The following is a 12965-nucleotide window of genomic DNA, read 5'->3' as shown; positions in this document are numbered from 1 at the left end:
TTGTGACAATCATGTTTCTTCTCTGCGTGTAGAATATAAGACGTATTTCTCTGAAATAAAGTTTTTTCCTTGTCTAAAAGTCTCTAAACTTTTCAATGAAGTCTGTTTGTCCTTATAGCTAAGTGATTCGACATAAAAATGTGTATCCTAACATGAATGAAAATTTCGTTTTAATGAAGTCAAAATGGATTTAATATTTCTGAAAAAATCTTCAAAATTAATAAAATGTTTCAACACATTGTTTTAAAGTCATTAAACTTATTAGGGTATAATAAGTTTGATCTGCCAAAAAATGTGCCTACCAGAAATATTGATTTTAGACCCCATAAAATATATACCGATCGACTCAGAATCACCTCCTGAGTCGATCTAGCGCTTGGTGTACGTCCGTCCGTGCATTTGTTGTTCACAGGATTCCGGTCGCAATTATTAACCGATTTTGATGAAATTTGGTACAGGGAGCTTTTTGGGCACAAGGACGAACGCTATTGAATTTGGATCGGATCAAATTTAGATATAGCTCCCATATATATGTATCGCCCGATTTCGACAAATGGGGTCACGCTGTGCTTTTTTTCAAACGGGTCGTCGCCAAATTTGGCAAAAGGTAATCTTTTTCATCGCCCTTCAAATCTGCAAAATGTCATCCAAATCGGTTCAGATTTAGATATAGCTCTCATTTTCCCAGATTTAGCTATAGCTCCCATATATATGTACCGCTCAATTTTTCTAAATTTGGCCATAAAACCCTTATTTATGATTTACTTTACATTTTTAATAAAAACACCATGTACAACAAAATATTAGTTAAGGAATTTTTCTTCGAAATTGCAAATTTGGTCCGCTGGCGGGAATTTTGGTCCGATATTGGAAAAATTTTAGTCCAAAATAAAATTTCGTAGTGGCAACGCTGGATGGCACACACTAAAAAAAGTTTTGGGTTGACATCACTAAACAGCCTGACATTTTGGGTTATAAACAATACGTTCATTCGTTCATTCAGAGTCATTCATTCTACATCGTCGTTCAAACGCGATATCAACAAAAATTAAAATGGATTTTTATTTATCTCTTGTGTTATTGAGTTTGTGGAATTTGTGATTTTAGAAAAATCAAACAAATTTTCGTATATGATAACGTTTCCTCACCATCGTAAAAATATTTATAAGATACAAACAAAAACAATTAATTTTTATTGCTATTATACTCACAAACTTTACTTGTTTATATTAATTTGTAATTCATAATCTTGTACCGCACGAGAAACTTACCAAAACAATAAAAGTGTTCAAAGAATAATAGTGTTAACAATGGATGATGAGTTCAAACTGTGCTGGAAAAATTTCCAGGACAATATTGCATCGGGATTTCAATCTCTCTACGATCGTGGTGATTTGGTCGATGTGACACTGGCGTGTGATGGAAAGTTGTTACAGGCCCACAAGATTGTCCTCGCGATTTGCAGTCCATATTTTCAGGAGATCTTTATCACGAATCCCTGTAAACATCCCATAAGTAAGTACGAATATTATTACTCCCATTGCATACATGCTTAGAATCCCCCATTTGGTATCAGGACACAGGATATGTTATGTTTAAACGACACCCTAAACCACATAGTGGTCAGGGTATAATAAGTTTGATCTGCCAAAAAAAGTGCCTACCAGAATTATTGATTTTAGACCCCATAAAATATATACCGATCGACTCAGAATCACCTCCTGAGTCGATCTAGCGCTTGGTGTCCGTTCGTCTGTCCATGTATTTGTTGTTCACAGGATTCCGGTCGCAATTATTAACCGATTTTGATGAAATTTGGTACAGGGAGTTTTTTGGGCACGCTATTGAATTTGGAAGAAATCGGATCAAATTTAGATATAGCTCCCATATATATGAATCGCCCGTTTTCGACAAATGGGGTCACGTTGCTTTTTTTTCAAAGGGATCGTCACCAAATTTAGCAAAAGGTAATCCTTTTCATCGCCCTTCAAGTCTGCAAAATTTCATCCAAATTGGTTCAGATTTAGCTATAGCTCTCATATATATGTATCGCCCGATTTTCCCAAATTTGGCCACAAAACCTTTATTTATCAACCGATCTTACCCAAAATTGGCTAGATCCAGTCCTCTATAGTACTAACTATTTCATCGAAATCGGTTCAGATGTAGATATAGCTCCCATGTATGTATCGCCCGATTTTGAAAAATTCGCCCCTAATAACCTTATGGGTAAACCGAACATTTTCCCTGGCTACACTGTCCGTCCGTCTGAGCCAAAGCACCCATAGACATGTACCCATTAATTTTCTTAAATATGCAACTGCGGTTTATCTCCCAGACCTGTATCAATGTTACCCCACAAATGTTTATGATTACTAATTCAGTAAGGGTGGTTTAGGGTATGATATAGTCGGCCCCGCCCGACTTTCTACTTTACTTACTTGTTTTTAATCATTTTAATGACTGGAACAAAAAAACTTTTAATTTTTTTTGGCAAAAATAAAAATAATTTTCTTTGCCACTGTTTCAGTTAGTTAATTGACCCTTCTCATTATGTATGTAGCTGTGAAAAAACTTGATTAGAAGTTTACCTAAGAATTATTCTGTCCGGAAACCAATCTATATTAATGAAAAAAAAAAAATCGTACATAAAAAAGAAAATGCTTAGATGACAAATATGGCAGCAGAACGTTTATTGTGAAATAATTTCATTTGGCTAAAAGCAGCGATGTGGAGTCGGAGTCGTCCAATTTTGCTCGACTCCGACTCCAACATTTTTCATCAGCTCGACTCCGACTCCGGAGTCGACTCCGGGTAATATAACTAAATCTCATTTTAATACCACTAATTTGTAGTTCTATTGTGGGGGTACCGTAAGTGGATCGATATAAAGTATCGTATTTATTTATGTTTGCAAAAGAAGGTCTTAATTTCACATTAGATGCCAATTGAACTCTATATTTCAAATTTAGGGCAATGTTTAATAAATAAAATAATGATATAAATATCCATCATAATATGAGAAGATACCAACAGTATATGTATTTGTGGACTAAAATTATTGATCTCAAATCCATATGCATGAATTTGAATCTGAATCGATTTAGACAAAATTGTATATACATCTACAAAATCTATGTACTTTAAATTTAAATCTAACGTTATGGGACGTAACACAATTTTAACAAAAACATAAAAATGCATTTCAGACATGGAATGAACTGTCTAGGACCATCATACTGACAATCGATTTTCTTGCTGTACCAATCTTTTGTATATAATACTTAATTTTTATTAAAAGATTGTGTGCTAGTATAGGTTTAATAGTTAGTTTTAAGTCAATTTTTCCTGAATTGTACTAAATTCTATCAACATGTTGTCCTATAGGGCGTTGGTTGATTAAATAAATGAATAAATAAATAAATAAATAAATAAATAAAAAAAATACAATTAAAATAAAAAATTTGCAATATTTTCTATAGAAATAAAATTTTGCAAAATAACATATTCTATAGAAACAAAATTTTGACTAAATTTTATATAGAGAAAAATATTTCTATAGTAATAAAATTTTGAATACATTTTTTATATCAGTGAGTACCAGTGGGCATTAGTAAGAAAAAAATTTTTGAGAAAATTTGCTATAGAAATAAAATTTGAAAATTTTTTCTTATAGAAATAAAATTTTAAAAAAGTTATCAATAAAAATACAATTTTAGAAAAATTTTTGTGTAATAAATAAAATTCTGCAAAATATTCTACAGAAACAAAATTTTGACAAAATGTTCTATAGAAATAAAATTTTGACAAAATTTTCCAATAAAAAATCTATTACTATAAAATGTTGGCAAAATTTTCTATAGAAATAAAATTTCAACAAAATTTTCTAATAAAAAAATTTATTACTATACAATTTTGTCAAGATTTTCTATAGAAATAAAATTTTGCAAAATATTCTATAGAAACAAAATGTTGACTAAATTTTCTATAGAAAAAATATTTCTATAGAAATAAAATTTTGACAAAATTTTCTATAGAAATACAATTTTGAAAAAATTTTCTGTCGATATTCCACATATATGACCTTAAAATAAAATAAAAAAAAATAATTTCGGGCATTAAAATAGATCGATCCAGCCCATCTGCTAGTCTAACATTCTAGGAAACATCAAAAGATAGCCATAGTTGGAAGTTGATTTTCATTTACAATCATGCTGTACATTGATCGAATGAATAACGCAATGGAAACTAATTTGCGTAAAAACTTGCTTAGTTACAAAAATGTGAAGTGTTTTAAAAAATTTGGTTTAGCCGGAGTCGAGCAAAATTTTTACGACTCCAACTCCGGCTCCACAGCCCTGGTTATAAGATCAGATAATTCTTTACAAGAAGTTATATATTTCTACTTAAATAATATTAATTCAAATCACAAACCGTTGTTTATAGCAAAGAAAATACAGAATATTGTGATCCATTCCATGCCATTGCCCTTTGCAAAGTCAATTTTAATTCTTCTACTTTATTCAATATTCAATATTGTATATATAATTAGTGATTATTATATATATGGTCTTAGCACTCATGTCAGATTCTTCCAAATTTTTAAGAGAAACATGTAATAACACAAATAAGGAAAATTTTGAACTTATCTATCTGTCAGATTAATATTAAATATTTCTAATGCCTTCTCAATGGTGTCAAAATATGTCTGTACAGTTAATCAAAATTTATTTTTAATTTTTTTTGGAAAATTTTGTCACTTTGAAATTCGAAATACTGAAGAAGTATCAGGCGTATAAATCATATCCGTTCAATGACAAATCCGATTTTACCATAGATTTAAAAGGTATTAATAAAGCTGAGTGAAATAATATAATTAGGCAAAACGGGATAAATTATCGTTCCAGGTATCCTTTCACTCAAGAAGGTTTATCATAAATTTCATAAAAACAAGATGGACTAGCTAACTGCTAAGATCATGTGTTTTATAATTTTTTCTAAAAAAAATATTGCCATGGATGTTCTCAAAGTTTACGTCTTCACGTTACAATGATTGTGACAACTTAGCCTAATAAAACATAACTATAACACTATTTGTTTTGTAAAATTATGTAAAATATATAAAGATTTAATTATTGCTTACAATTCTAAATTAACATATTCAAATAAAATCATACTTTTTCGGTAAATCCGATTTAGAGTGACAAATTAATTTTGATTTTATATAAACTGCAAGATTGTAGCAGATAAATCCATTCTTTTTTTGTATAATTATGAATAAGACATGCTTATGTATTATTATGTACCCCAACGTCTTAGAAACAAATTGTCCATTATCGTTTCCTAACACAGCTTTGGAACGTCTTCGACTATAAAAAATGTGTGTCCGTACTTGTCTATATTTATGCGTATGCACTTACTGAGCGCAAGGTTTTCTGATATGGAATAATGCATAATAACACCACTAAGAACAATAACAACTGCAGGTATGATGACTCCATCGAGTCTACGTGAACTTTTAACTTTTGAATAATTGAATAATAATCTCAAAGACTACAGGGGTACCTTCAAACCCGATAGAATAACAAAATCAATGCCCATATATTTGCTGTTGTTGTAATAAGTAATTTATTGTTAATTATTTATCATTGAATGCATCAAACTACATCACACGAATTTTCGTATTTACTTTGACATTGATTAAACAACACTTTGAAGAGATTAGGTAGGAGAGTGTGGACAAACGGATATGTTAAAATCATTGAAATCAAATAGGTTAAGATCGAATGAGCTCAAAACAAAATACAAATGCAACGGAATTCTTAATTTTTACCATTTGTTTACACCAACCACCACCTGTAGATACGGTGTCCAGCCATAAATAAAGCATGTGCTTACCACAACTTGTGTGATATTTTGCTTTATCCACTGTTTGGAGGCTACTATAACATCTAACTAGCAACAACAATTCGGTTTATCAGCATTAACCGATTTTTTTATAACATCTAGTCAGTTCCAATGGCCGTCTGTCAATACTCTACTATTTTCATAAACAGTGGTTGTGGTGTGGATCTACTTATGTCATACCTACATATAACAACAAGAGACTATTTGTTTGTTCTGCGAGTGATATTTGTGTCGAATAGTATGATATAAATCAACTGAGGTAATAAATTCTGTTCTACCGAAAAACCCCTTAACTTAAAAATAATAACAGGTAGTACTCATTAAACAAAATATACCGCCTTTATTTTACGGTAATCGTTGATCATTTCTACAGAGATGTTCGGCTGCATAATGTATGTATTCTATGGTTTATGAATAAAAAATTTGCTCCTCATGATTGTATACTCTCATTAATAAGTAATATAATTCCATGTTCCTTCATTTCTATTTTTAGCATTCATTGCTTCCAATGCTATATCTGCCTGTAAAAATATATTTGGTTTTATTATTTTAATTTGCGCACGATTATCGATTAGCTATAGTTTGCCGTATATTCGCTTGTTTCGGGTAATCAGTTTCAGTTTTCAGTTTTCATAATAAAAACAAGATTATCATAAATTGTACACGCTTTTCGCAATCTTCCTTATTTTAGGCTCACTTCAGCTATTCAGCCCATTGTGGTACCACAGTTGGTCTTTATAAATGAGCGCTGCCCGATTCCGAGTCCCAACGGCGTTTCACTTTTCGATAATGTACAGGATAGAACAAAATAAAAACAAACTTCCGGCAACGTTGTTATATCGATCTCGAAATACAGATATAAAAAGTGTTAGCAATTCCACATACCAACTATTTTAGCCAGAGTCTCCTGTATTATAACACCACTAGAAGTATTGGTTGGCAAAAGAACTGATAAAAAGAGCAACAATACTCTGGCTATAATAAATGATTTTATTTGTTTATACCCAATATGGTTTATAACATCAATACAATAATTTTGCTACTTTATTTAATTTGAGAGATTTTCCGTAATAAACTTATATTTATCATTTAATGTTTCACCATTAGTTTTGTGATAGAACAAATATTCGATGCCAAAGCATGGAACACCGAAAGCCTGTTCTCTTAGTTAAAGAGTTGATATTAACCACATTCAATTCAATTGTCTTGTAACATATTCACTTAATTTTTTCTGTTCGTACTAAAACATATCTCTAAAGTCTTCTTCTATTTTTCACACGCCAAGCCGCTGTGTCGGGATACCCAAGACTGCTCCATATTCCTCGATTCACAGCATTCAGAAATTTCACCATCATTACTGAGAGGTGATAAAAAACCGTCCAAAACAAATGCTGGAGTTCGGCAGACACTGGGATGTAAGCTATGACCCCTCCATATGCAAAGCAAACGGGTTAACCACTGCACCACGATCGTTGCGTGAGATAGCTAAAAAATGTACACAGTTTTAAAGTTCTTTCATACAAATACATATTAATTAACAGTCTGTTTTTCCATTAAAAATCGGTATTATAATTGAACATTTTTTTTACCCGACTGTTAAGTATGGTAGTGGAAACGTGATGATTTGGGGTCCTGTCCGCAGTAGAAAATTTAATGTTTATTCAAGATAATATTGATATATCGTTATCAATATATAATATCATAAATCTTTCTAAAAGTTGGATTCTCAAGCACGATTATGATGCAAATCATACCGCTCACGTTGGTTAATACATCATACCTCTGGCTAACTGAATACCTTAACGCCACGCCCGTATTTTGCATATTCTTAGGATTGAAAGATAAGAAAACAAATCATCACCCGCACTTCAATGCTTAAATATAAAACATAGTTATTTCATTGTATAGACGATTACCAGATGGAATAGATTCTTGTGGTGATCCAACCATGAATAAAATTATGACTGCTTTGGTTAACCAACTGACGAGGAGTTCGACTTTGGCAAATGAAAAGGGGAATTGGCGAAGGCAAAAAGAGGTTCAAGCGTAATTCACTATTTCCCTCTAGGTATTTATAATTCGGCCTGGCCGAACTAATGACCATATATACTTTTTAGTATTTATTTTTGTAAGTTTATTCCTACCTTATAATTCTCTTAAGTTTAAGAGTATTGAACCTACTACGTACGGCACCCAGTGTACACATCAATTTGCATATATGCTCTGATCTATTCATCATCACCTCCTGAGAGATGAGTTTTGGACAAGTTTTTGCACGCCATAAATGTAAAACAAATACGACAAAGCCCATCTTTGTGCATAGAATACTAGTACAACGATGTGCTTGATAGTATATATGAACATATTAATTTTATGTTCAGTACCAAATAAAAAACAGGCCTAATATAATTTATTTGGGGAAATCAAAAGCAGCACAGTAGCTATTAAAATTGGAAGATATTTTTTTTTGGTAGATGTTTGTAATAAGAATACTTTGCTACAATTATGAACATGCCTATGCAGTTTTATCACATTCGTGGAGATAAAACAATGAACTATTGACAGATGTAGGTTGTGATGTGTGATAACTCTGGCCCTGATTATCAATGCGTGTACGCACAATAAGAACACATACACCCACACTGTTAAACACTTCTCAGCTAAATTGACGAGGCTAACACTAAATTCTCAACATTCAAGAACAACAAACTAAGTTCCACGTAGATACGTCCAAAGTTGAACGATGTATTCAATTGATTTCATAAATAATACGAATCTAACTGTTTGCAGGAGTATATGTGTGTGTGTGTGTTGTATTTACTACAAGTATTTGTTTACCGCATGGACTATGGAATGGATATCATATCACACACATTTGCCCGTACTCAACGACTTTATCTGATCGAAATGCAATAAAAAATGTTGTTTTATCTTTCAAGTGTAGTAGCAAAGGTGCGGACGAGCTGTTAGCCACCAGAGCTACTACCATTACCAATTTTAAATTTTTGTTGTGTTTTTTGTTTTATTCGAAGATAAAGAATATTAATAAACCTTATAAATAACAAGTAAAACACAAATACAACAAATTTATTAACAATACAAACCCATAAACGAAATACCTTGGTTTTGGTTCTACCCGAACCCCACTACACTATTCCACTTGAAAAAACTATAAAAAAATTGCAAATGTAGGATATATGGGGTGGATTTAAGTATATTGAAAGGTTGTTAATAGATTCATTACTTTGGCACTGATACCTATCTTATATAGTTCCCTGCAAGCATTCGCAATTTTATTATATCTTCATTTGACAAAATGAATGGCACAATATCGTCAGATTCATATTAGTTTGTAGTTCGTATCTTAAATAGAGCTCGACCGAAGAATTGGTATCGGCATTCGGTCAAAAATCGATAATTAAACGAAGCCGAAGCTTTTTGAATAATTTCTTTCATATCGAATTGTCCCAGTGTTGAATTTGTCTCAGTCAAAACCCAAAATAAAACTTAAAAGAAACCTTTTTTGTCATTATTATATCAAAAGGCTGAATTTTGAGTACTAAAAAGTCTGTTAGTTCTAAAAGAATATTTTATGTATTTGTTGAAAAGTATCCTAATTTTGAATATATGCAAATTCCTTTAATCAATGGGATTCGGCCGATTATTGCTTTTTTACCGAACATTGGCTTGGGCTTCCGCCAAAAAAACCCCGCTTCGGTCGAGCTCTAATCTCAAACGCAAAATCAAAAAATTTTTTTTTGATATTTGATATTGTGATATCGTTATCCGACCTTCATGATATATTGTTTCTAATTTGAGAAATATCAGACAAATTAAAATGATTTATTTCTCTAATTTGACATTACGTAGTCATTCGTTAGAACTTGTAAATCGGTACACATTTAAATATATAAATGCGGTCTCACATTGTCTTCTCATATTGTGATTAGCAAGGACCATCTTTTAAAAGTTTTTTACATTCATATAGGTTCGTATATATTGTTCAATATTGTTAAAAAACTGAGATGTGTTCTACTCGATCGATTATTATTAAATTTTTCCAAAATAGTTTTTGCTTCTTCATCTTTTCACTTACACGACCCACCAATGACTGTATTTCATAGTAGGTCATTTATGATATATATTTCATGATATATTGTTTCTAATTTGAGAAATATCAGACAAATTAAAATGATTTATTTCTCTAATTTGACATTACATAGTCATTCGTTAGAACTTGTAAATCGGTACACATTTAAATATATAAATGCGGTCTCACATTGTCTTCTCATATTGTGATTAGCAAGGACCATCTTTTAAAAGTTTTTTACATTCATATAGGTTCGTATATATTGTTCAATATTGTTAAAAAACTGAGATGTGTTCTACTCGATCGATTATTATTAAATTTTTCCAAAATAGTTTTTGCTTCTTCATCTTTTCACTTACACGACCCACCAATGACTGTATTTCATAGTAGGTCATTTATGAGCAAACATGGGATGATATCAGTGAAATATATAGAATTTCAGGTGGATTTTACGAACGATATTCTCCCAAGCAAACATATATACTAAAACAGGGACCGATACATACCATATTTGGCACACCTATTTATAGATCTAAAAAAGGCATATCGGATAAAAAATGGGATGTCTAAACGCTCAGGAGGTCAAATCGGCAGATCGGTCCATATGGTGGCTATATCGAAGCGATTCATATCATATTCGCCATACTTATTTACACTCTCAAAATACCTCTAAAAATTGAGATAGTAGATTGGACCATACTGGGTCTATGCCAAAACATGGACCGCTGCTCACCATATTCGGTACACTTATGTGTGGACCTAAAATACCTCTTGATTTCCAATTTGGAGCAATCGGATAAAAATTGAGGTTTCCAAAAGGGCTCAGTTTTTTTTTAGAAAAAATCACAACATTTATATAATTGAAGAATTGTTAAAGTAGAGTTCATACAAAAACTATAGCTGATATTATTTCTGTGTTTTTTTCTCACACTTCTAGAGATATTTCTTTTCTAAAGAGCGAATGACTTTATGTCACAAATATGTATATCACATCTTGATATTTCAATCCTAAATTTACATTTCGAAATTATACAAAAAAAGGTTGGAATATATTGAAAAATTACATTACATATTACCTTTTTTTGTTTAATCGAAAAGTTGTATCATTTGTAAGACAGATATCAGACATTTGCAAACTAAAGTTTTCCGGGTAAAAGAAAAGGTGTGGAGAAAACTTTTATATTATTCTTGCAAACAAACTTTTTAGCGCGAAAAAATTCCCTACCATTTCGTGGATCTAAAATTTTGTTTGGAAATGATGATATGATTTCCTCTCCTGAATTTTGTATAGAAATTTTAAGTATCCTCACGCAAAAAAATAATTCTTTCCTCCCAAACGAAATTTTAGACAAACAAAGTTCGTTTCTCATTTGCTTTTCGCTGTAAGGAAGTGTATTTGGAAGAAAAGTATATACTTTTTGTGATAAACGTTTATTTTTTTCCAGGATGTAAAAACAATTTCATAAAGACTAGCTCAAAAAAAAACATTATTTTCTTGCTAATTGCATTGTCCCTCACATCTTTCTCACATCCACGAGGATTTTTAGTTCTTAACACCTTTTCCTGTAATACCAACAATGTAGAAGAAATTATACGATTTTATAAATTTGTAAAAATTTTTTTACCTTTCGCCTGGACGGAGAATCGAACCGCGGGCCATGCACATTGTAAGCCAACACACTAACCACTGAGCTATGTACCTGTTATGGTCATCAATAGATAAATATCCATATAAGTTATATTTATATAGCATAGCTTGCGGCGCCCACGAACCGAATAAACAAAGTTTATTTAACAGAAACAAACATTTAGTTTGGCACCGTGGATCAGTGGTAGCTACGCCCGACTCTCATGCCAAGGGTCGTGGGTTCGATCCCTGCTTCGGCCAAAGTTTTTTTTTTGCTTTTGTTTTTTTACATATATTCCAGATTCCGAAAAAATTTTCAACATTACATTGTACTATATTAAATTTTGAACTGTAAAATGTGTCTTACTAAAGACCTAAAGTCAGAAAAGAACAGTGTTTGATATAAACGAAATGGACTGTGTTGTTATTTCAAAAATAACTTTTTTTATAGAAAAAAATAAAAATTTTGTAACAAACGAATTTTTTTGGTGATAAAAGTTTAAAATTTTCGAAGCAATTCAAAAAACTCTAACAAAAGAAAAACGTTTTCGGTACACGTTTTCCAAACTTTTTTTTTTCTTTGCGTGCTGATATCACCGTGGAAGCCCCTATGTAGCTCATGATGGAATCAATACAGCCAATATTCTGTGCAAAGGCAAACAAGAATGTCTATGCTCACAAGTTTAGCTCAATGTAAGAGATGTGGTGTGGTTACAACAGACAGACGTATAGACAAACTGACAATATTATAAATAAAAAAAATATTACCTATATAAAGTTGGCTAACGCTTCAAAATATAAATAACAAGATCAAATAAATCACGCTCAAAATCGATCATAAACGCGTAAAACATTTTTATCTGAGCTCTACTGTTTTCACAAGTTTATCGCCACTATCTGGTATTACTCGTACACCCAAGTATTATTATTGATTTCTTATTGTTGTTGTTCTCGCCATGATAAGGCAATTGTCAAAATTCGTTAATGCTCATAAATTCATATAAAGAAAGAACTATTCCGATTCGATAAATATTTATCGTAGTCATAATGAAATGTTTTATTGGACTACAATTGCTGTTGACAACTCGCCTCTGATTGGTCGATGTAAATACAAATCTCCAAATGGGGCGTGTTTAGTTTGAAAGTAAATAACTTCTGGTGGTGATGACACTGAGACCATAACGGTATATAATCCCTCTTAGATTATATTGATGATATCGCAGGCACTATAGAAAATAATTACTTTTGTTAACATAAGTTATTTGATTATTGTAAATTACACTATGCGCCAAAAAATAAGCGAAGCGTCATGCACGTTGTATGTCGCTAAGGACATTTCTT

The 12965-nt window shown here is 31.6% G+C and overlaps 1 protein-coding gene across 2 annotated transcripts in view; it reads left to right on the top strand.

Moving 5' to 3' along the window:
* The first annotated feature begins 993 nt into the window (after nt 1–993).
* LOC142225972 (uncharacterized) overlaps nt 994–12965 on the top strand; it is a 34869-nt gene continuing 22897 nt past the window's right edge. Inside the window, exon 1 of one of the 2 annotated variants that reach the window (XM_075295836.1) lies at nt 994–1515. In XM_075295836.1, coding sequence (XP_075151951.1) covers nt 1311–1515 — 205 coding nt within the window. In that variant the 5' untranslated portion in view covers nt 994–1310. The remainder of the gene's footprint in view (nt 1516–12965) is intronic. The other variant, XM_075295828.1, reaches the window with a different exon arrangement.

Source organism: Haematobia irritans, chromosome 1 (genome assembly GCF_050003625.1).
Source record: "Haematobia irritans isolate KBUSLIRL chromosome 1, ASM5000362v1, whole genome shotgun sequence".
Lineage (NCBI taxonomy): Eukaryota > Metazoa > Arthropoda > Insecta > Diptera > Muscidae > Haematobia > Haematobia irritans.
The sequence above is the reverse complement of the archived record's forward strand: the minus strand, read 5'-3'. Positions and strand labels throughout refer to the sequence as shown.